The sequence below is a fragment of the Sylvia atricapilla genome, chromosome 4 (assembly GCF_009819655.1).
Source record: "Sylvia atricapilla isolate bSylAtr1 chromosome 4, bSylAtr1.pri, whole genome shotgun sequence".
In the NCBI taxonomy this organism is placed as follows: domain Eukaryota; kingdom Metazoa; phylum Chordata; class Aves; order Passeriformes; family Sylviidae; genus Sylvia; species Sylvia atricapilla.
The window spans coordinates 59,998,661-60,026,549 of NC_089143.1; the positions used below are offsets into that span (position 1 = coordinate 59,998,661).

Below are 27,889 nucleotides of genomic sequence, written 5' to 3' on the forward strand. Positions count from 1 at the left end.
ATCATCAGCTGAATTTAACACTGAATTTAATATTTTGCTTATTAAGTGTTACCTGCCTGCAACTTTTCCCACTTGCCGGTTTACATTAGTCATTTTTACTGTGATAAAGTTTATGGTATGTTACTGTCAAAAATTAATGCAAAGGGAAATATTTAACTTGGAACATGCATGAGAAAGTAATTTCAGCGTGGGGGGGTTTAGTGTAGTTTTTCTGCCTGTGCATATTATAAAGAGCTATAATGATTAATAAAAAGAATTGGCTTAATAACAGTGATGAATAAATGAAGTGTCTTTTTGTACCATCAACACTGGATGTCTGGCCTTGAAATAAAGGCCAAGGGGCAAGTTCTTCATCAGTCAGATCTTGTTCACAATGGTCACTAAGGAAAGGGATGACAGCCTTAAAAAGGGAGAGATTTAGGAGGAAAAGGTGCAACCATCTGTGTGTGCCTTGTTTGGAAAGAAAAGCTTCCATGGAGAAAATGAGTTATCCTGAGGTTTAGCTTGTGATTTGAGCTTATTTTTGGGCTCAGCCTTTTGTTATTTGCACTGCTTTACCTTTGTGTGAGGTATTAGAACGGCGTTTTGAATTGGCTAATGCTCTGGTATAACATGGGTGAAAGAGAACATAAGAGATTTTAAAAACAAGCCAAACATTGTTCATTGAAGGCAATCATAGCCAAAGTTGGCACAAGTTGGAGGAGATTGAAGTACCAACAGCGAATATCAATGTTTCTTTGCAGTAAAGTATTTGAGAACAACTCCATGTTTGATACTCCTGCTAAGAATGAAAATGCCTCATTTAGGTTTTAACGTATTCCACTTTTAAACTAAATAAAAGCATGAGTTAATTCGATTTAATTCCAGAATGTTAAGCTTCCACCTGTGATGCTGTGGCCGAGTAGCTGAATACATACTTTGTATTCAGGCTGTACCTTCCAGTTGCATTCAGGTCTTCAGTGGAGAGGAGCACTGTATAAAATATGCTGTAGATTGCGTCTTAGGCAGGCATTTAATAATAGTCGTGGATCAACTGGTGTCTTAATGTGTCTTTGCTGACTTTTTTTTAACCTAATAATTCTGTGAAAGTGTAATTTTATAGGGTAGCTTGTATCTAAAAAAGGGCTCTCCCACCTTCTGCAAATCCTACGTGACAATTTATTTTCAACTAAAAATAATACATAATTACATATATATATATATATGCAGTATATATATATAGAGAAGCATGTGCGCGCATATACGTATAAAAATAAAAGTCATGCACAGTGCTGTGATACCCTGGAAACCTCCATTTCTCTACAGGAAAAGCTCTCTAATAAAATTACCTCTTTTTCAGATATTAAAAGAAATGCACTGACCTCTTTCAGGGTAGGAAGGCTAGGAAAGTTTTTGCCAGTCTTATGAAGAAATGGGAACAGACAGCATCAAAACTACAAATCCTCTGAGACATTTTGGTCCTATGTCAGAACTGAAGTGTTTCCCTTCTCAGGAAAAGTACTGATGTTTGCAGTGAAGGAAAGAGAATATTCAAGGTTAGTTTTCCAGGTTATTGGCATTTTCTCTAGAAAGCAGACACCTTTTGGATAATTTTTTGTTTAATGGCGGGCCTAAATTTTTCATGCAGTATGGAACGAGCTGCAGGGAGAAAGTCCTGTTCTTTGCCTTAACACATCAGAGCTGAATATCAGCTCAGCCTTGGCAAATCCTGGAAAAGTTGCTTTTCCTGAGGGTAAATTAATGCAGTGTGTGCAGGTATGACTGTGACTGGAGCACGCAGAACCTATTTTAACATGGGTTTGGTGAGGCTTTCTCTCTTAACAGATGAGCTAATGCCATCACCTAGCAATTATCAAGTAGTGTGATGTTATGTAATGAGAGCATAAATAGCACAAGGACTAAAACTAGTAAATCTAACAGACTAGCGAGCAGACAAGAGCAGGAATACTATTTGGAACATTTTGATTAACAGCTGAACACTGTCATTTGAGCAGAGGTTTAGATTTGATGTTGCAGTGAAGCTGCAGGCTGGGAGAGCTGCGGTCCTTCATTTGGAGTGACATTCTAGCTGTGCCCTGTGGATAAATCACTTGGCCTCTGCATACCTCTTTAAAGCAAGTTAGAAATTTGGAATAAGGCAAAGGGTTCATACTTGAGATTTCTTAAGCAAGCTCATTATCTTATATTTGATTTAAGACTACCTCTGGACTTTGTTTCCCAGTGGCTGATGGACAAATAACCTGTGACCTGCAGTTCGAACTACCTGATAATTTCCCTACTGATGTGAAGTCTTTCAGGGTTGTTTTTGTAGTTGTTTGGCAGGGTTCAGAGAGATAACATGTAAGAAAGGCAAGAGGTCACATTTGCCTGGAGAAGGGAGGCTGTGTGGAAGGAGGTATTCTCTCCAGCCCCATGGAGACATGGGAGGGATCCAAAACTTCCAACTCATTTGGGATCTGGCATGCTTCTCCAAGGAGGCATGGGCCAGGAAATGTGACTTGTTTTTGAAAAGCGTTGTCTCTGAGAGTTGCCAGTGGAAAATGCTTTCTAAAGGTGCCCTGTAGTTTAAGGCAGAGGTAGATGATTGAAGCAGGGCTTGCAAGGTGCATTGCTTGGTGAAACTTCAGGATGGTCTGAACCTCCAGTGCTGCTTTTCTAGCACCTACAGGCATGTTCTACAGGCATAGGGAGGAGATTCTGCACTTGCAGAATGTAAAAGGCTTCCAAACTACATTGGAAGTAAGCTGCTAAATTAAAGGAATATTAGAAATAAGCTCATGGACTACTGCAGTGGTAAGCAAGAGCACAGACCAGGAGTACATACCGCCTTGCTGCACTGCTTTGTCTAATGGCCTTAGAGGTTTCCTTACAGGTACTCCTTAGCTGTGAAGGCTTCAAACAAATAAAGAAACAGAAAAAAAAATTTATAGCTGCCAAGTTGCTGCCAGAGTGGTTGGTTTGTTTGTTTGTTATTTTCAGTTTTAATCATCTGCAAGTGATAAATTCCACTACCCTTGTGGTAACTTCTCACATTAACATTGATATATTATGGGTGTTTTAAAACAGACAATAAAAATATTGCACTTACTAATTAAAGCAATTCATGTATTCAGCCAGGCAGTGCCAGAAAGAGTTGTGGTTTCCTAATTGTTCGGTGCCTTGAGCAATATACCTGTTATAAATTCTTAATTGAACTTTGTATTATGGCTGGTATGATTTGAAATATTCATAGCTGTTTTGTTTGATTGTTTTCACTCCAGCTCTTCATTGAGAAGTGTATCAACTGGATCTTCAAGACCTTCCAAAGTGTGTTTGGTGTGTGGAGATGAGGCATCTGGATGTCATTATGGGGTGGTTACATGTGGCAGCTGTAAAGTTTTCTTCAAGAGAGCAGTAGAAGGTAAGAAAACACAAAACAAAAAATATCAGCACAAAAGACAAATCCCATTCTTTTTTTTTTTTTCTTTTAAGAAATATATATATACAAACATATAAATTTTTCTACATGTTTTCTGCTGTTGGTAAAATTCTATACTGTTAATATGAAAAAAAAAAGAAAAGTTGAGTGACCTTTACAGACATTGTAAGCAACTTCTTCAAGTGGAAAAAAAGGTTTTAATATCTGATAATAAAGAGTTCATGGCATGCAAAGGGCATAAATACTGTATAGGTTGTTGGAAGTCTTTGCTGATGAGTAAATGTTCTTGCACAACCACAGATGAACTGGGAGATAGTTACTTACTGATTTATCTTCATGGAAGGAAAAAAAAAAGTAGAAGGAAAAAAATAGGCTCTTAATATGGTGTCCAGCTTGTGCACTGGGAAGAGTGAGGCAGTGTGAGGTGTGATTAATTTCTTCCGTGATCATTAAATCTACTTCTGATGGCAATAAGGATTTAGCTCTCTGTTAAATAGACCTGGAGGGCTTGTGCGTCATTGAAGTCAAGACTTCGTGTAATGCCTATCAATCTATTTATCTATCTATCATCAAAAGTGTCAATCTAATTGAAATTAACTTCCCAAAGTCATAAGGGCATGGAAAAGGTTTCCCCTGGCTGAAAACATCTTCTCTTACGGTTGTGCAGTAGCTGACCTTAATGTCCTCGTTCCCCAACTTCTTCTTGAGAATTTAGTTGCTTGATATAACACATGAACTGGAAAGCCTTCCTTTTTTTGGGTGGGTGATTTCCTCCATGTGCTTCCACACCACATCATGGATGGCTCTTCAGACATCCACGTCTGAGCTGACCCCTGAATCACGAGAAGATATTTCTTGGTTGGGTGGTGGTGATGGTGGAGCTTTCCATATACCCGTGCATGCTGTGTGAAGTGACAGCACCTTCTGTTGTCTTCTTTCCTGCTTCCTCTCCTGTCTTGAGTCACTGTCATTTCAAGGTACTGTTGTCCACGTTTGCATCTCTTTTGCTGACCATTCCAGCATCGTATGATGGATGTTCCCATCCAGATTTACAGGAATTTGTGAAAAATTTCTAAGGAGTCCCTTTAGGAGTTAACAGAGCAGCAAGACTGTGTTTCCAAGGCTCAGAAGCCAGAATTACTAGGAAAGGATTACTCTCTGATCAAGCATAGAAATACAGTTTTAAAATGTAATTAAAACTGATAATTACTGAATGTTTTTAAGTTAAGCAAAAAAAAAAAATCAAAAAATTAAAGAGAAGGCTACCCTGTCATCTCTAAAAAATTTGATGTGTATTAGAATAGTTTAAAATACATTTTTTAGAGTCATTATAGTAGCATACATGTACCTACCAGTGGTCTGTGAGCGCTGACTAGACTTCTTGGTATGTGTATGACTGAGCTCTTAATGCTACCAGTAGCATTGTTGTTAGGCAGACACTGAAATTTTCTCTTGGCTTCCACTTTTTTTTAATATATTGTAGTGTGTCAGCCCCAAAAGGGTGTTGCAAAAAACGTAATACACGTATTGGCTTCAAACATTCCGGCACTGTCCATATAAATGTGAAAGTTTGTGTAGATAGTTTTGTAACAAGAGGTTTCTTGTAGAGCCATCCTATTTTTTCAGTTGGTAACAGGATCAATGAAACATCTCCTCCTGAGGTTTCCTATTGGAAATAATTGGAACAGTTAAATATTTGTAGCCTGGGGACACACACATTTCTTCCATGATCCACTAAGCATTCCTCAGTTGAAGATGTCCCTGCTCTTTGCAAGCACCTTTAAAGGTCTTCTCCAACTCAGCCCTTTTATCAATCTGTGAAGTGGGGAGACAAATTGGGTCAAAAAGCATGGAAAGAGAGAAAGGAGGGATTGGGAGAAAGAAAATTTTGCACACCACCCAGCTTTTTGGGTCTTAGCTGGAATTGCTAACATTATCAGTACACCTTGAAGAGCCCTTGAGTGCCAATTCCTTTGTGCTCCTCTGTAATCCTACAAAACCAGAGGGATTGTAACAGAAAATAACAACTGTATTGGAATTTAAAACCAGGAAACTGAGAAGAACAAAGACACTGAAGTTGGCATTTCAAATTATAGATCTCGTAACTGTATTCCCAGTTAATCGTATTTTGGAACTTTCAGGAAATGTCTGATGGATTTATGAGAAGCAGAGAGCTGTAGACCAAAAAATTATTAAAATGGGTTTATTGGTGAAATTTCAAGAGTAATTTCAGATGGCATTAAATCCAAGGCTGAAAATTATCCAAGTACTAGTTTCAATATCAAGTAGGCATGGACCTTTTGATGACTGACTTGATGAACAGGAGGCTGATTTGAAGAAATGTGGTTTTGTCATTAACATCAATTTGATTTGCCTTGCAAACACTAAAAACCCTTAGATTGTAAAAGTGTTGGTAAATGGTGCAACTGCAAAAGTTAGGGTATATACATTTAGAGTTCATTTTTACATAGGTTAATTTTATTCTATGGGTTTTTCCCTCTATTGCAGATATGGCCAGTCCTAAAGTCATTTGAACTTGAATTTATGATCAAAATAGAGTCATATGCTGCAAGTACAGGGAGGGAATATAAAATACAGGTGAGGGAATCTAAAGCACCTGGCCAGGTTTGTCATCTCTTTTTCCACTGAAGCAGCTTTCTCTAAGGAGAGTAATGGGCTTGAACTCAGAAATCACAGCTGTTCTTGCCTATGCTCTGCATTTTCAGTCTTCATTTGTTCAAGTTCCAGACAAGTATGAGGTAATCTCTCCTAAATCAAAATTTATATTGTTTCGTAAGTTGCTAATCTTTTATTCTTCCGTTGGCTTGGAAGTAAGAAATAAGGGAGGCATTTTTTCATCTCCATATGGTGCTAAAGACTACAGCAAAAATGACCATTTTCTTCCAGTTATTTTGCATATTTGCTTGGTGATTTTGGGGTACTTTAAATGGAGCATTAAAAAATTATGTTGGACCAGTTATAGGGAAGCTTGTCCTTTTTTTTTTTTTAATACAAAGATGGGATAATTCAGTAAAGATTCTGTTCTGGAAGGTTAGCTTTAAAGCTAGTTTTTCAATTTTAAGTTAAAAAATAGATTTCTCTTTGGCTCTGAAGTAAAAACACAGGCACAACAACAGAACTTTCTAGGGTTGTGGGGTTTGTTTCTCACCTGAACTTTTGCCAGTTTACAGTGGAGGGATAATACAGTGGAGGGATAAGCTGAAGGAAGCATTTCAGTCTGATCTGATGCCTCCTGGGTGCAGCAAACCTGCTGTGCCCCTGAGTGAGCAGTGTAGGAACAAAGAAATCCTACCTGTTTCTTTCAGAAACAGTTGCTTTTCCTATGCACTGTCAGTGAAAGAACTTCCCAAGGCTTGATAAGCCCTGGTAGAAGAGAAACTAAAGGTTTTCTCAGTGTGCCTCCTTCATTTTTTGGTTTTGTTTTCATTTGAAATGGAAAGCTTATCAAGGGACAAGAAACACTAGCATACATAACTCTTGAATAATTTGATTAATTAGCATAACTTTTTATAGAATGCTACTGGTGAACAGGGGAGTTTACTGTATTGATCATTTTAAAAAGCAATACTTCTTATGCTGTATGAAACAGAAATTGACACATAACAGGCGTTTTGCACACCATTTTGCAGTGCCTGCACCCATGAATTTTGTAGGTCTGTATTACTGTAATTAATTATACATACAGTTCTTCCCTCTCCACTCTTCTGTTCATTCACTATGATGGAGTCAGTGTTTTTTCCATAACAGGCTGCAATTTTCCTTTTATCCACTTTCCTAAGGTCTGTGGCCTCTCTAAATTTGACACCACTTAGTACAGATGTCCATATGTTTTCATAGAAATTTTTATGTGGGATTTGAAGTTGACTCTGTTCCTGACCTGTTGCAAGAATCTGTTTTACAACCTATCAAACAGAAATATTAGGTGAAGAGCAAGCAGATGGGTGATCTGCTGAGGGCAAGTGAGCTGGTCAAATTCATGTAGCAGCTGCTACTCTTACTTGATATGCTATGGTTAATAGGTGTAAAATAAAATTTAAATAATTAAGTCATTATAGGTTTGAAGCTGCCACCAGCCTTCCATGCTTTTACAGATACATGAAAAGGAATTTTCCTGGGTTTAGCTCTGGCAGGCAGTATTGCTCTGTGAAATGAAGTCTTCATTCCTTCTCCCGGCTGGCTTTAGTTACTAAGGGCTTGGAGTTGAGGAGACTGGTAGGAGGAAGGTGCTATAAAAATTTGCAATGGGATCCCAAAAAGGAGAAAAAAACCCAACTAAACCCAAGCAGCAAGAGTTGAGACATAAGAAAAAAGGGAAATAATAAAGGATCTAACATATATTGCAATTGAGTATTTTAAAACTGGGGAGAGGTGCAGTGTGAGGAAAATCTTTCTTTGTGGCTCTTGGGGAAAATGTGGCCTGTATGGAAAACACTGTCCAATGTTCAGTAAATAATGCTGGATGCATTCAGGTGAATGTGAAGTGGAGCACCAGGGGACCAGGCATAATGTGGTATCATTTCAGATAGGAGGGGGCAGATTTGGGAACCACCAAGGTGAAAGAGTGCCTTGCTTTAAAAACAAGCACAGAGTGAGTGGGTTTAGCAGCTGCAGTGCCACAAAGAACATAAGTTGGTTAATAGCTGTGAAATGATACAAAAAATATTTTATATCAAGGGAACTGAAAATCTGCATTCATTCCTTTCCAAAAGCATTAATAATTTCTTCCCTCCCCCAAGACTTCTCAACATTTGCAGTTTTTTTTTGAGGGTAACTTATTTACTGTGTGAGCTGGTGTTGCTGTGGAGAGGGATAGATGAGTATGAGGATGAGAATTTAAATATGGGCAGCTGTCTAGCCTTGAAAAACGCACGCACAGGGCTGCTTGCAACTATTCTTTTCCTGCACTCTGTCATTTGTCTTTTGTTCTTTGTTTTATGAATATTAATTTCTAGCCTGCTTCATCTGTAAAGTAATATATTCAGTAGGTGATAGCCAGCCTGCACAAGCACAGATACCCAGTAAATGGAACATGGATGCAGAGGTAAGATTGGTTTATCTTGGGCAGAAGCCTTCCATTGCCACAAATTCAAGCACCATGCAGACTTTTACATGCTTACCCTCTACATCCTGTTAAGAGCAGGGAAATTTTGGCATTCATATGATGCGACAGGAAACTCAGTTGCAGTAATTTGTTGCTGTTTTCTTTTTTACACATGACAGGGGTAGCATCCCAGTGGGTCAGAGTCTTCCTGGTGGAGGGGATGTCCCTGTCAGTGCATGCTGATTTAAGGTAGCCACAAAAATTTGGCTAACACATGTTCCAATGCAATGGCCATTAGTTTAGTGTTTTCTTGAATATGTCAACTGCCTTTTCCTGAGAAAGGAACGAATCTCTTTTCCTATAGGGAAGGTAGACTTCCAGGGTGCTTCCTGGGAAATTCATCTTCTAGGTGGTAGTTCCAAGTTGGCTGAGCCACTTGCATGATGTAGTTTCACAAAACGCATGTGTAAAATTCAGATGCACCAAGTACTTCAAGCCATCAGGGAAGTATTCACACTGTCATGGTATAAGTGATGCTGGGAGTGCTTATGTGGTATGTTGAGTATACTTCTGGTCACCAGCATGTTAAAGACAGCTTGATTCAGAGTCAAGTAAACATGTGAGGAGAACTTTTGAAATGATCTGGGAAATAAAAATTTATCTTATGTCAGGTGACTGAATGCTTTTAGCTTTTTTTAGCCTACCCAAAAAGAGTCTGAGTTGGGACATGATTGCTGTCTATAAATATTTCACAGTTGAGGAATAGACAACCGAGAGGGAGGAGAATTTATTTTGAACTAAGAACTGTACTGAAATAAGAGTAAATGGGTAAAAATCCCATTAGTTAGTTTGCTATTTTGAGAATGCTGTAAACCACCAAAAAGAGAGTTTTATGGGGGCACTTTCCTGAAAAGAGTAAGAAGGATTTAAATGCTAACTTAAATTGCTCATAAGAGACATAGCCAATGATATAATTTAGTTCTCTGTGATAATAAAGGATAAGCCAGAGGTCTCTTTTGGTTAATGCTGTGTTCTGGTGAGGCTGGAGACTTCAACTAACTCCAAAAATGGAGGAAGTGTGAGTAATAGAGAGGGTGGACTAACTAATACGTTTTTAGAATATTCCATTTGTAATGATGGGGAATGACTAGATCTTCACAGGAATAGAGAACTTCAGTTTGTAAAAATTGATATAAAATGTTCAGATCTTGCGTAAGGCAGAATTGCTTTGTGCTTGTACTAGCAGATGAATGTCCGTCTCCTGCAATGACTTTTCTCATTTTGAGTTAAAAAAAAAAGAGCTCAGGAGAGTGAAGTCCTTTGGAAATAACTCCATCCTACCCAGCTAAGCCTCTGTAGGTATGCCCCAGGCCCCATCAGGTCTTTGCTGATGGGTTTTTGTTTTGTTTTGTTTTGTAATGCCTGATACAGTGCAACTAAATGGATAACTAAAGAGGACAGAGGGATAATGAGCAGGCATTTAAATTAGAATTTGGTACTGAACAGAAATATATCTACAAGATCTATATCAAACAGTATAAAACATAGCAAATATCATAAAACATCCTTAATGCTTCAGCTCCTTACAGCTATGGTAGTGGTTCTTAAGAGGTATTACTTTATAAAATGCTGTTATCTGCCTGCCTTGGCAGCCTCTAGAAGCAGTGTTAAAATTTTCACTTCTAGGAGCAAATAGCACTTCCCTTCTACAACCTTCAAGTTCCTGAAAATTTTTCAAGCCTGAAAAGGCTCTTCAAGATTCAGGATAAGTAGTTAAAAGCCAAAAAGGGATAATCCAGCAAGGGGCCTTCAGCACTCCAATGTTAGAGATAAGGAATTTTGCAGTGTCGTGGCTGGAAGAAATTCTTAATAGATAAAGCTGGAAAATAAATATATAAGGCTAGAAACAAAGCATCTTTTTGTGCTTCCTAAACCCATTTTAATTAAAGGGATGGGAAAACAGTGTTCAGACAAAAAAAAAGAGGAATAAAAAAGAGAGAGAAAATGTACATACAGATCTGTCTGTTGTAGACAGAGGGAACAAGGCATCTGCTAGCATCTCGGATATAAATAGAGTGGGAAAGGTAATGGCAAATCTCCCATTGCCTTAAATGAAGCCAGGATTTCATCCTTTTTTTGGAGCACAGTTTTAGGTTGTTGAAGTTTGGGAGTGTCTCTGTTAGGTTTGAAGCCTAGACTTCCACAGAGGCAGTTTTGTCAGTTTTTTTAGAAACAATAAGGCCCATGGTCAGCATTGAAGCCCACAGATCCTTATTGTTGAAGGAGAGAAAATTCTGTTAGACCAAAAATATATTACCTATTTTTAAGCTACGAAATTATTTGGTGCCATTTCTCACTGTTGAGTTGCCAAATCCAGGGCCCTAAAATAGGGAACATGAGTTAGTCAGTCCGTTCCCACCTATTTCAAGAGTGATGATGATGTTTGGCTTCTGGATGTACCTTGTCTATGCTAAGAGCAAGTAGAAACAAGCAGTTTGGAGTTACTGCTCCTCTGTGGGGATTCTTGTATTAGGTGCAACAGTGGGTCTCAGGGGGTTTGAGCTGGTTGGGTATTTTTTTAAGTTTGCTAATTTTAAAATATATTGGGGAGAGGAAAAAAATAATCAAGTTTCCCAAATCGTCACTAAGTACGAAAGTAATGAATGTTCGTGGCCTGCGTTGTCTTTGTTCATCTGCACCGCATGTAATGATTCCTAATTCAGCCTTAATTATACAATCCCATACAGCTTTTTCCATTACACCTCTGCCTTGTTCATTGAACAGATTGGATAGTGTTCAATTAATGAGCAGCTATTCAATATCATATATTCTTCTTGTTGCTCCATGTATGGTCCTGTGCCTTCACTGCTGATTACTATTCATCCCTTGCTCAGAATACATAATTACTCATTTCTTACAAAGCTTTTTTTGTGGTGCTTTCACTAATATCTTAGTGCTTCACAAGCATTGTTTAATTTATGAGATGAGTGGTTATTACCCCTGTTTTACAGTTGAGGAGATAAGGCACAGATTAAGCTCAGACATACCCACTGATTTGGGGTTCATGATGTATGATATTTAGGGCCTCAGGGGCAGAAGTACTTGGTATTTTATAGCACTTAGTACGTCCCAAATGCACTTCCCACTGATTTTACATGCAGCTATGGTCACTTAAACCACTGCAAATCAGACTCTGGATCACAAGCTGGATTTTCAGGAAACGGGGAGGATAATTAGTGTTTTTCTTGCTTATTATTATAAAGTCCATGGCAAAGGAGATGCTAGTTCTCCAGGGCACCTGCCTCTTGCATTGACTCTCTCTCTTCTCCCTTTCTCTCTTTCTTCTTTAAGTCTCTGTAATCCTTTGTGTACTTTGCTCTCAGTAGTGTGAGAATGTGGACACCAAGGACAAGAGTCCTTTTGACTTCAGTCCTGATTCATCCTAAATCACCATCCACATTGTCCCCAGGGTAAGCTAAAGATCTGGCAAGGCAGGGCCAGGGGTGTAGGAGGAAGATGTAATGTAGTGAGAGACATGCAGAGTTGGATCAGAATTCAGGTTTTGAGGTGTTGGGAAGTCTGAGATTTCTTACCTGTTCAGCAACAGCAGCCAGAGCAAGGTTCCTAGATGCAGGAAACATGGATAATGGTGATGCTTCCTGGGAAAGCTACTTGGAGCTCAGTAGGTGCCTAAACCATTGGACTGGAGTGAGTTTGGGGAGGCTGTAATGCTGCTTCTCTAGTTACATGCTGATGCTTCCATTAGTGGGAGCTCCTCAGGGCAACCTGTTTGACCATCCTCTCCATTAACAAAAAAATGTATTCTTGCTCTTCCTAAAGACAGAAGTGACTGCAGAAGACTGCATCCTTCTAGTCTTCCTAACAGAATTTTTATTTCCTGATTTATTAAATCATAACTCTAAAAAAGGTCCATCTACAGATTTTCTACAATGGTAATGCCAGAGGACCAGTAATAAGGGCAAAAAGCTGTAATGGAATTGCTGCTTTAGGCAGTAGGTTTTTCTGTTTAATGAAACTGCTCAGTGCCTCCTGCCTGCAAAAGAATGTCTGAAGCAATTCAAAAAGGCTAAATAAATGCCTCAGAAAATAAATGTGGAAAGGTTATGGTTTAGAAATTTATTCTAGAGATTCAGAACGTAGGCTGACAAGTCACAGGGTGAGAAATATGCCAAAATGGGAATGGTTTCTGCAATAGAAAGACAGATACATTATTTTAAAACACAATGTGATGCCCGTATTACAGAAAAATAGTGTAACGGTGGTTTCGAAGAAAATTGTGCTTCTTTGAAACTTTTGGACTGTTCTTGCAGGATGCCAACAAAAGACATTGCTATTTGCATGTTACTGAATATTCCAGTAAATATTTTGAATATTTTTTTATTCTTGTAATTTTAACACTTCACACTTTTTTCAGAAAAGGTGTCATTACTTTCAGCATTAAGGCATTTGTATCAGATTTTACATCTAATTTCATTTGCTTTTACCTTTTCTCGATTCTTACAGAAAACCATACCCGGGATAGTGACATTTTTCCTGCTCATTTGCCATTCATGGTGTATTTGCATTCCTTTTGGGCTACTAGGCAGAAGAACTAGAGCATATTTCCCTCATTTACACTCTGCCTGTTCATTTTGCTTCCTCTGGAAATCAGTTTATGGTGCTCTCCAGGACAGAGGAGGACCAGACCCGATGTTTGGAACATGCAAAACCTTCTCCCTCATGTAGCAAATAACTGCTGTGGTCCTGGGTGGTGGAAGGGGACAATTGGCAAATGATTCCCAGCACAGCAGCCAGGCTGATTCCAGAGCAGGGTGAGGGGTGATGTTAGAAAAGGTGACATTTCTTTCCCAGGGAGGACTGGACAATGCCGTGTGTGGGAGCAGGGCCGGAAGGGTTTGGAACAGGAGCAATCCAAATCAGGGATTGGAGGTTTACAAACCTTTTGCATGCTCTGCACAAGTTCTCTGATAAGCCTCTTCTTGATTAGGCTTTTTTAATTTAAAGCTAATGCCTGTGGGGAAGAAGTGCGATTGTTCTGTACTTTAAAAACTTGGGCATTTGTGCAAGTTTCCTGTAAGCGTTTTAGGAATCTAACTATATCATTCCATTTCTGAAAGGACATTTTTTGTCTTGGGTGTTTAGCTGTAGATGAGTATTATTATATGTATTTCACAGACTCGTGCTCTAATTTTTTTTTCTAAGAATAATTATATATTTGGAGCTAAGCATTCAATTATTTATTCATCCATTTTACCACGTGGACTTAGCAAATGGACTTGTGTTAGCCTATACACCATATCATGCATGCAAATTCCACTCTTAACAATACTGCTTGAAATTATGTAAGCGATAGGTGCTAATTTTCTCTGATACAACAGAATGATAATGATGGACTGTTGGGAAAAAATAATAATAAGTACTTCTTAGGTTGTGTGCACTGGCATACTAAACTATTCATAAAATTAAAAAAGGATAATGAAAAGACACTAACCTACTTTAAAAACGATGCCTTTTACTTGCAGTCTTTTTGGTGATAACAGCAGAAGAGAGTATTTCTACACTGATGGCACCATATTCCTGAAACTATCAGGTTGTGCACTCATTTCTTTTGGGGGAGGTTGGCTGTTAATGGCTTCACATGCAAGGTGTAAACATCCAGGCAGTTGAATTCTAGATGTTCAGGTGGTTTATAGAGCCTTGAGAACTACAAGTAGTAGTTCATATTCCATTCTTCTGCACTGTCATGGTGCAGGTAACTCAGTGCTGAATGTAGGGCAGCAGGCAGTCTGTCAAGTGTGCTATATTTTAATACAGCAACATTGCATACAGCTTTATAAAATAAGTTATGGTGCTGGAAAATATGCAAGCACTTGGACACAGTGGTTTACACTGAGCTGCATCTTCTCTTGCTTCCCTTCTATTTCATGAAGGAATCCACTTCCATGTAAGAAATTTAGAAAGAATACCTAGCAATTATTCCATGTTAATTATTCATTTCAAAGTAGGAAGAGGAAATATGGCAAGGATGAGATCTTTCACTGACTGTTTAATAATAAAAGATCCTTCGTGGAAAGCTTATGAAAAAATGAAGGACACAAAAAGCACAAGCAAAACATATGTATTAGTACATGCTAAAAGCTCTGTGATGAGACAAAAGAGCAGCAGAGGGGTTTTGAACAGCATTTGGGTAAATTTGCTTACTTGAGCATCCCTTTTTCCATTGAGTTAGAAAATGTTCCAGAAATAGAAAACTGAAGGGCAGTATCATCTTTCTGAAATTCATTTCAGCCCTTCCTATTGCCATTCTCACACTCGCTGTACTTTCTATTACCATTCCACAAAGAAAGTGAGAAAGTCCTTGTTACTGTAACCATTCTTTGTGTCCTTGAAGCCTTCAATAACAAGCTCACAATGCAAGAACACCTGTTTTCCACAAGGAATAAGGTGGGAAATGCTATGTGTGTTTCTACAGCCCAAGGTGCCCACTCAGGTTCTGCAGGGAAAGGTGAATCTGAGGTATTGCCACATAATGCAAGTGGGGCTAATCCAAAATCCATATGCAAGTGCATTATGCAATCCCTAATCCTAAAATCAGTATTCCTGGGAATTTCTTGGAGGCTTCACTTTGAATGAAGGTTGTCGACTAAAAAAATGAGGGGGAATCCTTAGAATTAAATTATTTCCATCCAGCCGTGGGACAATTGTGAGATTTCAGCTGGAATAATCAGAAACAAAGGTTTAGGAGAAGAGGGGAGAAGGGCCTCTGGCATCCAGCGAAGGCACAGAGCAGGCCACAGCATAAACATTTCTCCCGTTCCAGACATGGAGGTCACGCCTTACGGTGGCACTTGCCAAGACTAATAAAGGAAGATTAAATTTAAAGTGAGAGGAAGATACTTCTTCAGAAAAAAGCCCTGGTGCTCGGGCCCATCATGTCTTTGTCACAGACTGAGCTGGCATGTGCATGTTTAGCTTGTGTCCTTTTGCTAGGCTTTTACCATTAGCTCTCTGGGTCTCACGGGAGAAGGGTTTACAAACAGCAGATTTGGGAATGTGAGGAATATGTGTGACAGCCCAGGCCTGAGGGACATAGGAGTCATGTGGCTGAGCCTGTGAAGGGGCAGAATAGCAAACCCGTCTACAGGGGAGGGCAGTCAGGAAGGATTTTGGGGACAGGGATCTAAACAGGGCCACCTGTTGCAGTGCAGCAGCTATCCTGGAGCATGTTTTAGCAGGCTGCTGAAAGCAATCTGTTGCTTTTCTTTCTTCCTTTACTCCGGGACTTCCCCTCAGTTAATAAGTGCAATTCAGGTATTCTGTTTATCCAGTTAAGTCAAATTTATAGTAAATATCCATTTTATTAATCAGCCTGTCAGTGTTTGGGTTTTGTTGGGAAGTTTTTCTAGGTGTTTTTCCCCTGTATGTAAACACAGTGTACCTTTTATTTCCTGGGAACCCTTGACCTCAGCAGCAGCGTGGCTTCTCAGTCAGTGCTCGATTAGCTGGGTTAATGCCATTTTGCACAACTATAACTAATGGCCATTTAGGACTGCCAGAAGCCTGCCGTGGGTTTCTCCTCGTGCCTGACCCTGTTGGGGAGCAGCGCATTAATCAGCGCTCCCTGTCACAGTTTATTGCTTAATGATGAGGGTTAACTGACCACTTCCTAGGAATAATGAAAAACAGAGGTCAGCAATCACTGCCTGAGCAGGGAGAGGAGCTCTTCCCACTTGTGCTTCTACTCTTTTCCTCCTCGGGCAGCGACAAATGTGTCCGCTCCACCACTTCAGCGTGAGCGCTTATCTTCAGCATTCATCTTAATTATACATCAGGCCCTGTCACGTGCTTGCCCAATTGAAACAATCAAAACCACCGAGCCAGTTACCTCATTAAAGTCAGTGTAATCATATTTGCGGGAAAACACTGCTGGCTTTGGCAGAGCCTGTTTCGGGAGGGTGCTCCTGCAGCCGCAGTGCAGCGTGTGCGTGCGCCGCTGGAACTCCCCAGGACAAACGCTTTGATGATGGCTCAGTAATCCGTGCCCCTTCCGAGCACAGTGGTTTCGTTTTTGTGTGCAGATACAGAAACTGCCAGAGTCAGGTGCTGATGGATGCTGGGTCCCGAATTCACACTGAAGGATACTTTGAGTTTTCTTTTTCTCCAGGCTGTAGTTTTATTGCTGGCTGTGGTTCGTACATGGGATGTCACTGCTGGCCAGTGGCACCCATGGCAAGGTGGGCAGAAGTTACCCACTGCCTGTACAGGAGGTATTTGAGCAGGGAACATGTCCTGGGAGAAACATCCCTCGTTTGTCTTCCCCTCTTCAGCTATGGGGTATGCTTGCTCTGCCTCCCAGCCTGGACTGCAGGGCTGTAGGGTGTGGGGTATGCTCCTTTGCTCAGTGGTTAGGGTCTTAAAGCCCCATTTCCTCTTCCTATAAAGTTTTAGAAAAGCAGAGAATGTAAATTACAAGCCAGGGGTTGTCATTGCCCTCCAAGGTTGTGTTTTTGCTGAAGGGGGAGAGGTGAGATGGGATGTGTGTGAGATATCCTCTGCTTCTCTGCTACTGCAGCACAGCACTGTGGGGCCGTGTAGGTGTCTACTAGCAGTAACCTGGAGGCCAGGCAGGTCACTGGGGACAGGTTTTTGGGGACATTTTTACGTCAATAGGTTCTTATGGCTGCCAGTAGCTGCTTTCTCTGTGCCTACAGAGAGCAGCAGAGGGTGGCCTCAGGCTGTTTTGGGCTCATCCCCCTGAGAGAAACTCAGCAAGTCAAGTCCCAGGACCCATGAAAGCTTGTAAGCAGAGCTGGGAGCATGGGACACCTGCTCCACTTGCCTCCCATGGGGACTTGTACCCCAGCCAGCAGGGTGTCAGCCTCCCTGGAAAGCAGTCTCTTTTAAAAATGCTAAACAGTCAGAAAAATCAAGTTATGGAAGTGACAGGTCAGGCTCAGTGCATTAATAGACGTTTATTTTTTGCCTTACTCTTTGCTTGCCTTTGCTTTTGCAACCTGTGCCTCATTCCTCTTTCCTCCAAGCTGTTCCCTTGCTGCATCTTGAGAGTGTGATGGGGATTTTCTGCACGTAGTCCCTGTGCCAAAGCATTGCCTGGCACATGGAAGAGATGGCTGGAGCACAAGCTCCGCTCAGACCCTCTGCCCTGGTCCGTGCTCTTTGCAGAAGGGAGCTTTGGAGGTTGGCAGCCAACCTCCACCAAAACCTTTGCAAATCACATCACGTACAAACTGCAACTTTTCAGTATTTTATACTGTGATCCGTTATAATTTTAAGTGATAATGTATGAGATGGCAAAAGGCACATCTGTGGTATCAGAGCAGTGATGCTTCAAAGGGTCTGTCTCAAAGTGTGAAGGCTCTTGAGCTTCTCAAATATGTCTGTGAAAAATGTAACACGGGAGAAAACTAACATGTTCCTCCCTACCCTTATTCACAAACTTACTTTGCACTAAGCACCGTGCTTCTAGCTGATACATTCTTACTCTCGCAAAATAAAATTCAGCCTCAGGCTGACACACAGCATGGAAAATTTCAGCCCTAACTGCTAATGTGTGTTAAAGTTATAAGCAATAGAAAATGAGGTCTTAAAATGAGAAGTGTCAGGCAACCTTAACTATATGTAGACCTACCATATTCAGTGATGATAATTTGGTTTTCGACAGATTTCAACCAATTTGCAGATTAATTTTGACATATACTATATAGAGAAAGAGGGAGAAGAAGTCCCTGCAGTAGGACCCTCAAGCTTATAGGTGTGACTTTGTATGTAGTCAAAGCAATGATCAACCACACACTCATTTTACCTTCTGCCAAACCTGCAAAACTGTGCTGCAGAAAGTCCATAAAAATAAAAAAAACCCATAAGGTAAAATCAAGGCAACAGTGCACTGAAGCTGGGACCTGTTGACTTCATGCCTGTTCTTATCTCATTCCATGGGTCTAAATGAAGGCTGCAGAAAAATGTTGAGTTAATAAAATTATTGCAAAAGTTGTAGCTTAGAGCTTGCATTGCTTGCATAAACAAAAGTCTCAGCTAGCATGGTATTCAGGTATGCATAGCCAGCACAGTTTTAGTAACAAATGCTGACTTTCCAGTAAACACTGCAGACTTCTATTTTGTCTCTCATTTATGCATTAAGAATCTGTCCAGGGTATTTTTCCTGAGTAGAACTATGAACTTTGCTTATTTGGAGCATGAAGAAGTGATTTTAAGCCCAAGCTGGGTGAAGGGGTCTGAGGTGGAGGTGTGGGGGCACAGGGTTACCTTTAGGAGGATTTCTGGGGGGAGCTTCACCTGCTGGTACAGGGGCTTGGGGAATCTGTGTGCCTGAACATGGCTGTTGGCCTGGAATGATGCTTGGAGAATATATAGCAAGCTGCATCACAGCAGGTTTGTTTGCAGGCTGCCTGCAACTAGGCTTTGCTGGTTTTTGGCTAGTTTTTTGGTGCTTGGTTGTTTTGAGGGGTTTTTTTTCCAGATCACATGCAAAACCTGTGTGAATGGTAATTGCCCATTCCCTGGATCAGGCTCTGGCAGTCTCTACATGACTTTTAAAGTGTCTTTCAGTAGAGCCCTGCTGACAGCTCAACAGTTACATAAAATGCTGCCTTCCTAAAAATCACTTCACAGCAATGTCAGTGTGTGAGGAGCTAGGTTAATCCAGTTACTTTCCTGCTGGGATATAATTTGTCATTTTGCAGAACCGTTCCACCTGGCTTACACAGTCTGGGGTAAAAAATGTTTGCTTAGTTGTGTCTCTTTACCTGGACAGGATAACTTGGTGCTATATATGTTTGTGGCAAAGACTTGCATGGGTAAAACTGCTTTTATTGAACAGTCCTGTTGTTTTACGGACGATAAACTTTAGATGTGAATAACCCTTTTCATTATCAGCAGTAAAATGTGAAATTTCAAGCAACGCAATCTCCATCTTTTATGGTAGCTCGTTTAGTCATAATTAATTCCTGGGAGGATTTTGCTGGTATGTAGCCTAATGTAGCCTAAATTTTTTTTTCCTTTGCTTTATCTCATTCTCTTCATCAGGTCAAAAATCTTTGGCTACCCAGTATTCTTAAAACTAGGCACGTGCTTAGGTGCCCAAGGCAAAAGGGCTGAAGGCACATGACTGGGGACTTGAACTAGGCTGTTATCATTTCCTGTCTCTAATTATCAGAGAAGTTACAGGCCGGTAAAAATGGCTGCTTGAAGTTTTCTTGGTAAATCAGTCCCTCTGGCTTCTAATCATTTCCGTTCCACTTCTCTGGACTTCCTCCAGTTTGTTTATATCTTCCAGTAATGAAGTGCCTGAACTGCATACAATATTCCAGGTGTGGCTGTGAAAGAAATGCATAGAGCACTGCCGTGCCAGCCTGCCCCACTGTGTACTGCTTTCACAGAGCAAGCCAGGGATCTCACTGGCACTTGGATTCTCCTCTGACACATTGCTTCTTATATCTAAATTATCCTCATATTCTTAGGTCTCTTTCCACGGTGATGCTTTCCAAATTTTCCTTCGTTACTGTGCCTTGTTAACTCTTCATTTTGGATTTCTCCCTTGGTACGTGCAGTAGCATTTTTTCCAACTGCGGTTTTACTGCGTCTTTGCTATCTTTGCTTCCAATTTCTCTACACCCCTTTGTATTATTTTTCTGTCCATACTTGTGCTGGCAACTCCTCCTTTCTTCCTGCTTCACTGACGCCCCTCTGCTACTTCACAGGATATCTTCACAGTGTGATAAACTCTGAATTTGGCAGTCACTTATCCTCAGTAGGAATTCGCTGTAGAAATTCTTAATGATGGAATTGGTATAGGGTCCTTCCACCATGTACATCTTGCCAGATAATAACAATGAACTGGATCCTAGATTTCCTGCTCACTGTATAAACAGCCATTTCAGGTGAGGAGTAGAGGGAGAGAGAGGTTAGTGGATAAGAAATGTAATGGATAAAATGAACTGGGCATTGTGCATCAGTGAATAAATAAAACACGTTTTCTGCCTGAGTGCATCTCCCAGTGGTGTTTCCATATTTGTGTACTTCACCCTTCAAAGGAAGTATTCCTGACCTGCTGGGTGGCTCAGCATCTTCAGGGACCATTACCTTGGAACTGCGAGGGCTAAGGATGCTCCTGGAGGCAGGAGGAGTGCACTGTGCCCGGGAGGGAACTGCCAACCAGCACTGTATTTTTTTGCAGAGGAATTGTGGATTTCTTACACTAGTGGCCTGATTTCCCCTTTTACTCAGTGTAAACCTCTGAACTTGGGTAAATGGAGTTTCCTTGGTTGCATCAGGACTAGTGTAGAGAGGTCTTCTTTCTGTACTGGCTTCTCCAGGCTTGGAGGGGCTGCAATGGCAGAGTAAGTCAGCCTCTGGATTTCTCTTTGTAGGTCTCTACTCCCTTTCAAAAATGAGTTCACTTCCACATTTTGTCTTGTCTACTTCAGCTTAGGTCTTCTGGTTAACTCAAAGTCCTTCTGTCTCTTTGGAAACCCCTCAAAAACCAGCAACCACCAATCTTTCCACATAACTTTTTAATTATTTCTGCATGTGAGTTTTGGCTGTGCTCCAACGTTGAAATCATTATGCTGTTTCAGAGTGTAAATAAGTGGGACTGGATTAATAAATTGTATGAAACATGGTGCCACACTTCATTATAATCCATTTATCAAAGTGGAAAAACCTTTTAGTACATAAAGTGCATCTGCTTTTAATTTTCATTTTGATCTTTTCTTTGTGTGTTTTCAGACACAAGTGCACATTTTCAGGGAGGCTTTTAATGCTGGTGCCTGGCAGTTTCAAAGTTACTTCTGAGGATGGCAAAACAGCTTAGCAAATTTGGGATGTATAAGGAAAAGCATAGGACTGGATTATTTTCTCATAATTATAAACTGCGGTGCACTACATAACAAAGAAATCTGACTTAAATAGAGGGCAGATTTGGTTTTTTTTATGTTAGTGACCTTTTTTAAATTTCCATTTTCTTAATGAAGATTTTGTCATTTTTACTTACAAAGTGTATTTCAAACAAGTGGACTTTACCTTTAGTCAGTGTCATTTTCCCCACGGTAGAACAATTGATCTTGATGCCGGTAGTAAAGTTCACCTTTTCCAGAGTACAGAAACACATTGTTAGCCACGTGGAGCTGCAGTTAAGCTCAGACCATGGTTTTGCACTGAAGGACCACCACCCTGATCATCTCTTTCCTTCCCTGACCTCTCCTGCAAGCCTCAGCGCCAACAGCTGCTCCTGAGGAGACTGGACTCTGTCCCTGGCTGATTTCTATCACTTTAATGAGCGAATTGCTGTATTTTATGAGGATCAGTCCAAAGTATTTTCGTGCTGTTGATGCATTTCTTGTAAGCAGTGACATTTCATTTCACATGAGATCGTATTAAATAGCTACTTGCAGGAAACTAAAATGAATTCAAGCTGCTTAGTAGTACTGGAATTCTAATTATGAAAAATGTACTCTAAAAAAAAAAAAATCTGTGTCTGGACCTGCCCCTTGTGAAATTAAATGGGAATAGACTGAGGAGTTTCTGATTTTGTTATTTTTAAATGAGTTGAATGCAAAGGGTGAGGATACGCACCAGGGAGGAGCAGCAACTTTAATCCAGAGGGGAATTCTGGATATAAATTATATATTAATTGGTCTTTAGTTTTCACCACTGAGCAAAACAAATTTTAAAACAACAATTACAGCAATTAGACAGAATGCTCTTTGAAAGTAATTACATTTATGCCTGAGTTATGATATATTTGTGTCCTGAGGTAATTATTTTTCCTATTGTCTTTTGCCTCATTTGTAATTTTTGTTCTCAGTGGCCACCATCATTGGGGCTGAAATTTGACACATTCAGTTTTACCTGCATATCCATTCCCTTGTAGCAAAAGGAGAGTCTGATCCCTTCAACATGTCACTCTGGCATATGAATTCTGTGTCTGAGAAGTTTTGTGTGCTTTAAAAGACGTCTGGCTCGTTTGCTTTTAACTCCCAGTGGCAATTTTGTGTGTGTTGAAAATGTCAGATTTTGAGCAAGTCATCCATGGCTTTAGGTGTTCAAGACCTAGGATGATTCCAGTGTGAAAGGTCATCCCTTCATATATTTCTGTGGCAAAGCAAGTTGCAATTCCAATGGAAAAGGCGCGGAAATGAGGGCATGGGCGGTGGCTGTCACCACAGCAGATTTATTATCTCTTTTTTTGTCTCCTAGAAGTCACTCTGATGCTGGTGGCACAGCAAAGGTGTCACTTTTTACTTGTGAGATGAGCTCCAGTAAAAATTGGGGTAATTAGGCAAAGCTTTGGTTCATCAGTGTTTTTGCTGCTCTGTGATGCTTTGCTCAGCCTCTTGAGGTCGAATGAGTGAGCAGCAAAGGGTGAACTTTGAAGGTTTGTTTTCAGGTCCTGTTAAGGGATTTTGGGAGCAAGAACTGGAGGGGACTGGGACCTGTGGCTCTGCAGCCAAGAAATTCTGCACCCACTTTTGGGAATGGTACTTGGAAACACCACCTCATCCAACTAAACGTGGAAATAGTGATTTTAATTGGTGTAATATCCATTCTGCTACTTAATTTACAGTTTTTGCTTTAGGTTGTTATAGTATTTTAACAGAAAACATACTGTGAAATTTTATTATTATTGTCAGATCTTCTTCCTACAACCCCCTAATCCTCTTTCTTCTTTCTTCAGATTTGTCTGGGTAACAGAGAGCTGAGGTTCTTGATAAAAATAAATGAATGGAGAGAGAAAGGAAGAAAATAAATAGGGAGACAAGTACATAGTTCAAGGGGTAAAACAAACTCCTTCTCAAAAAGCCAGCAAACAAATGCAGAGAATTTTTAAGTTCACTTTGGTGAGCATCTGGTATTACTTTGGTCAACATTTCTGTGTTTGGGATCTCAAGGGACTGTGCTAAAAGGCTCTCTTGTGATGGTATTGCTTGCAGCCTTTAAAAGAAAATTATTACTGACCAGAGTTCTAGAGGAAAATATTTGTCAACGTGTGTGCTGGCAATATTTTAAATTGTTGCTATTATCCATAATAATATTCATTATTATAAATTTAGCATATTTCCAGACTGAGCTGTAGTAAACTGTACATGAAAAATGCAAGAGAAAAATATGCTTTGAAGATAATGTGTCATTCACACAGAATAAAATTTGTAATCTGCTGAGCATGCTGAATGCAAGAACACAGCAGACTTGAACATCAAAATGTTTGCAAAAACCAAAGGGCAGCTAGTTTTAAAAACAAAAAAATTAACAGAACGTTTTCACTGAGATCAAGAGTTGGGGAAAGTTTAACTTTGTGAAACAAACAGCCTATTTTTCTAGCAATATCTTTTATAAGCATGCATCTTATTGAAGGAGTCAGCCTGGAATTGCAGATTTTAAAATGGAAGTGCAAAACACAGAATTAATGCTGTGCATCTTGATTTTTCTGTTTGTCCTATAGGAAGAGAAGTTATCTCTTGGTTATTGCTGCAAAGACAATTTGATACATTATTATACCAGCAATGGTATAATATGGTGGGATGGTGGGACAGACACAGAGGTTTGGAGGAATAAATAAAGTGTAACAGGCTTCAGGTACACTTGCAAATATAAATATTTCTGCAGAGGTGAGTATTTTCAGTAGAGTGTTCACTGAAGGTTAATGGCTCTGGGAGGCAGAGCGTCATTCAGAAATCCTTACGTTACCAACTAGTGCTCCATATATTCACTATTTAAATATAAATAAATTCAAATATATTAAATATATAAATACTACAAATATAAAATTTATAAATATGAATATTCCATATTTATATTCCAGAATGCTCCCCCCACACCTCACTCTCAAACATTCCCTTAAATGAACTTGATATTTCACACAGATCTTACTTTACGCTGAGTGCTTCCTGAAATCCAGTTGAAACAGTGAGCTATTTGTAGAGCAGTATTCTACATCGTGTATCAGTGTAGCAGACTGGCTGACCACTTTATGTCAGCAAAAAATGGAAGGGCATTTCAGTTGCAGTTTAAGAGTTTTGCTTGACACTTTTTTAAATAAGTCTTTCCAGACCTTTTAAACCATTTCTTGTATGTTGAGATTTTCCATTAAAGCACCAGGAAATTTGTAGTATGTCAAGAATGCCTTATCAGATTTGTAGCATGGGAAAGCAGAATTAGCCACCATGCATGCAACCTGATCTCTTGTAAATCTGCCTCTGCACATAGCAGCATCTAGAGACTTCAGAAATATTCAGTTAAAATTTCAGTTAAAACCAAACTGAAAATTTGGAAACGTGCTGCGAGAGAAAATGCTGTAAAGTATTAGACGTGTGATTTTGTCAAAACATCCTCTAAAGCTTTAATTCCCACCCTCTGTGTCACTGTATCCATTATAATCTAAAATCAAAAGTAATTGAGATGAAAACTAGTTTCAAAACAGAAACAAAATTATTTCACTAGATAACAGAATTATTTTGATATTTGCAGATATTTTTCCTTGGTTTTCATCCTAAACAGATTCCCAGTGCCGTGTGATTTCACTGAATCGGAAATGCTGTGCAAAGATCAGGCTTTTCCTATTCCTCTTCTGTGCTGACATCATTCAACGTGTCTTTGACGACACAAAAAGGGAATTATCTTGTAGTCTGTCGTGTGGCTGTGTGTGTTCAGGTTTCCAGCAGGCTGAACTGAAGGATGGTCCTGGGGATGGTCTCAGCACTAGTTTGGGGCATGCCTTATGTTGGTGCCTCAGTCTGTCTGAATGACAGGATGGCTGGAGCACCATGCACAGGCTTGGAGGGGCTTTCAAAGTTCTGTGATGTATTTTAAGCATGGCATAAGAAAATGTGCATGTGGACCTTAAATGTGAGGTGCTCGCAAATATTTTTTGTGCTCACTCATCTCACTGTCATTAGCAGGTTTCATCCCTGCTGGATGTTTTCTCCTGCAGAAAATAGTAGCCTCTTTTGGGCTACATCCCATGTTCCCTTGCCAAATTTCCTCTCTCTCCTTGATCCCTCTCATGGGTGCCCTTTCAGTCTGCTTAAAATAGTGGGTGAGAATCATTTTTATAACTTCTCGTCTCCTTTGCCAGGGTCACCAGACCGTTCCAATTGTTGTTGTTAGCCTGGTCTCAGCCCAATGTGGAAGCAAGCTTCCAGAGCAGCTTGGATGGAGGACAGGCTCCATGTTAAGACTGGCAGAGCATTGGAGTCTGTGTTCTTATGGTGGTGTGTGTGTAGGGAGTGTGTAAACAACAACTCGAGAAGTTTTGCCTGTAAAGCATCTGGAGACACAACCCTCCTTGCTCCACTTCCAGGGGAAAAAAAAAAAAAAAAAAAAAAAAAAAAAAAAAAAAAAAAAAAAAGGGGAAATCAGCTTTTTATGTGTGGGCACCGTTGGAGGAAGCTCTGGTAGCTCATCTGTGAGCACCAGTGGGTGTGCCCGTGCTTTTTAAAAAGCCCTTGCTGGGTTTTGTGGACCCTGCAGGAAATGGTGCTGTGGAGACTTCATTTTTATCCCCTGCTATCAGTAATTTTAATATACTCTGCTTCAGTATATTAAATCGGGTGTAGACATACCTTTAACAGCAGTGTAAATGTGCCCTGTGAAAGCAGATTTATTGGCTGAACAGAGGAAATGATTCATTTAGAAGGTAAATGAGAAGACTGAAAAAAGAGTTATAGAGCAGGAAAGGGGTAAAAGTCTTGAGGGTGAAAGTAGGTTAAAAAAATGATTGGGAAACAAATTTTGTTGAAGGAAAGCGACAGGAGGGAGGAGTAGAAAGCAAGGAGATTTTAGGAAAAAAAATCATTAAAATGGCAGATAAAAAATAATCCAGTAATATGAAAGAGTAAAGAAAGTGAAAGATATCTTGGGACTTAGAAGTAGCAGAAGGTAATTTAGAATGAGAAGCAGGCAGGAAATATCCCAGATGTGATGAATATTTTGCCAAAGTCAAAACAAATTTTAATTAAGCCTGTAATTTATTATAAAGGAGGGAAAGCACTAAATTCTTGTTTCAGAGAAGGATTTGGATTATACTTATGCTGTAAGCACACTGTAATAATGTTAATAATAGACCAATATTGTCATCTTGTCAGATACTGCCTTGGTCTGCAGCCGAAAAGCGTGTTGTCTGGGAATGATAGGAGCTGTGGAGTAATAAGGGAGATAAACCCTGAATTTTGGGAAACGCTGAGATTCAGTATCTCAAATGCAAACCCAGAGTATTCTCTGTGTAGAACGAAGGGGCAATATTCGTATCTCCGTCCCCTGGCTGTGGCATTTACGAGCTTATTGTGCTACACATAAATCTCAGCATGAGGAATCAAGTTTGTTAGCTCACTGTGGTCGGCCTGGACTGGTTTAAACAGAGCTGAGGAAGTTAATTACCCAGTGTCTCAGGTGGGTCTGGCAATGAGTAACTAGTCCTGGAGAGAGGCACTGGAGCTGTGCTGGGGGGACAGGTCCTGCCCCAGCGTGTGGATGGATGGCCGGCTGGGAGGGACTGCCCTAATCTCTTTCCCAGGTTGTTCGAACCAGTTCAAGAGCAGTAAAACAAGGTTATGTAATTGACATGTGATGTAGCCTAAAATAGTGACTGCAAACATAGGCTGCTGTTGCTGGGCAGTTGTCAACTGCTTACAAAAAAAAAAAAAAAAAAAAACCAAAAACCAAAAAAAACCAAAAAACAAATGCAAAACAAAAAATGCGCCGTCAACTGTGTAACAAATGGACATTTGAAATGAAAATGCAGTTCTCATTGCCATTGACTTGCAGGCCTTTTTCTGTTAAATTGCAAGAAATAGGGGCGTTATGAAAACCAAAATTTGAAAAGAGATTCATCATCATACTTATTGTGCTGATCTATTTGAGAGTACCTGCCTGCTGCAGATGGTGAAGTGAAAACCTCAGGTATATGCAGTTTGTTCCTTGATAGTGTGATACAACCCCTGTCAAGCAGGAAATCCTTTTCTGGATGTGGAAAACCATTGTGGCAAGTCTTGGCAGTAATTTTATTTGTATACTGCCTGTCAAAAGGTAGAAATAGTTCATTTTTAGTAACTGAAGGAGCATGTATGGATACCGAGACAAAATCTGCGAGGGTTTCAGAGCTGCTTTAAAGGAACACTTCTCATAGTTCAGTGAGCACAAATGAGAGGTTGGGATGTGCACGTTTTGTGATTCCTTGCTGTAGGAGGCAAAGCCCTTCATTAGTGCTATACTAGGAAGCAGAAAAACCTGATGTTAAGTTCTGTTTGCTGACCAGCTATTCCTGAGGTGAGAGTTCCTTTAGAAAATCCTGATGATTTTCTGCAGCATGTTTGCTTTGTCTTTAGCAGGGAAGGTCTATGGCTTAGGTTGGAAGG

General features: G+C 40.0%; 1 protein-coding gene across 3 annotated transcripts in view; it reads left to right on the forward strand.

Moving 5' to 3' along the window:
• The window catches only part of NR3C2 (nuclear receptor subfamily 3 group C member 2), a 190,176-nt gene that overhangs the window by 106,945 nt on the left and 55,342 nt on the right, over positions 1 to 27,889 (forward strand). For all 3 annotated transcript variants that reach the window (XM_066318061.1, XM_066318062.1, XM_066318060.1), the window contains one exon: positions 3,261 to 3,400. In XM_066318061.1, coding sequence (XP_066174158.1) covers positions 3,261 to 3,400 — 140 coding nt within the window. The remainder of the gene's footprint in view (positions 1 to 3,260; positions 3,401 to 27,889) is intronic.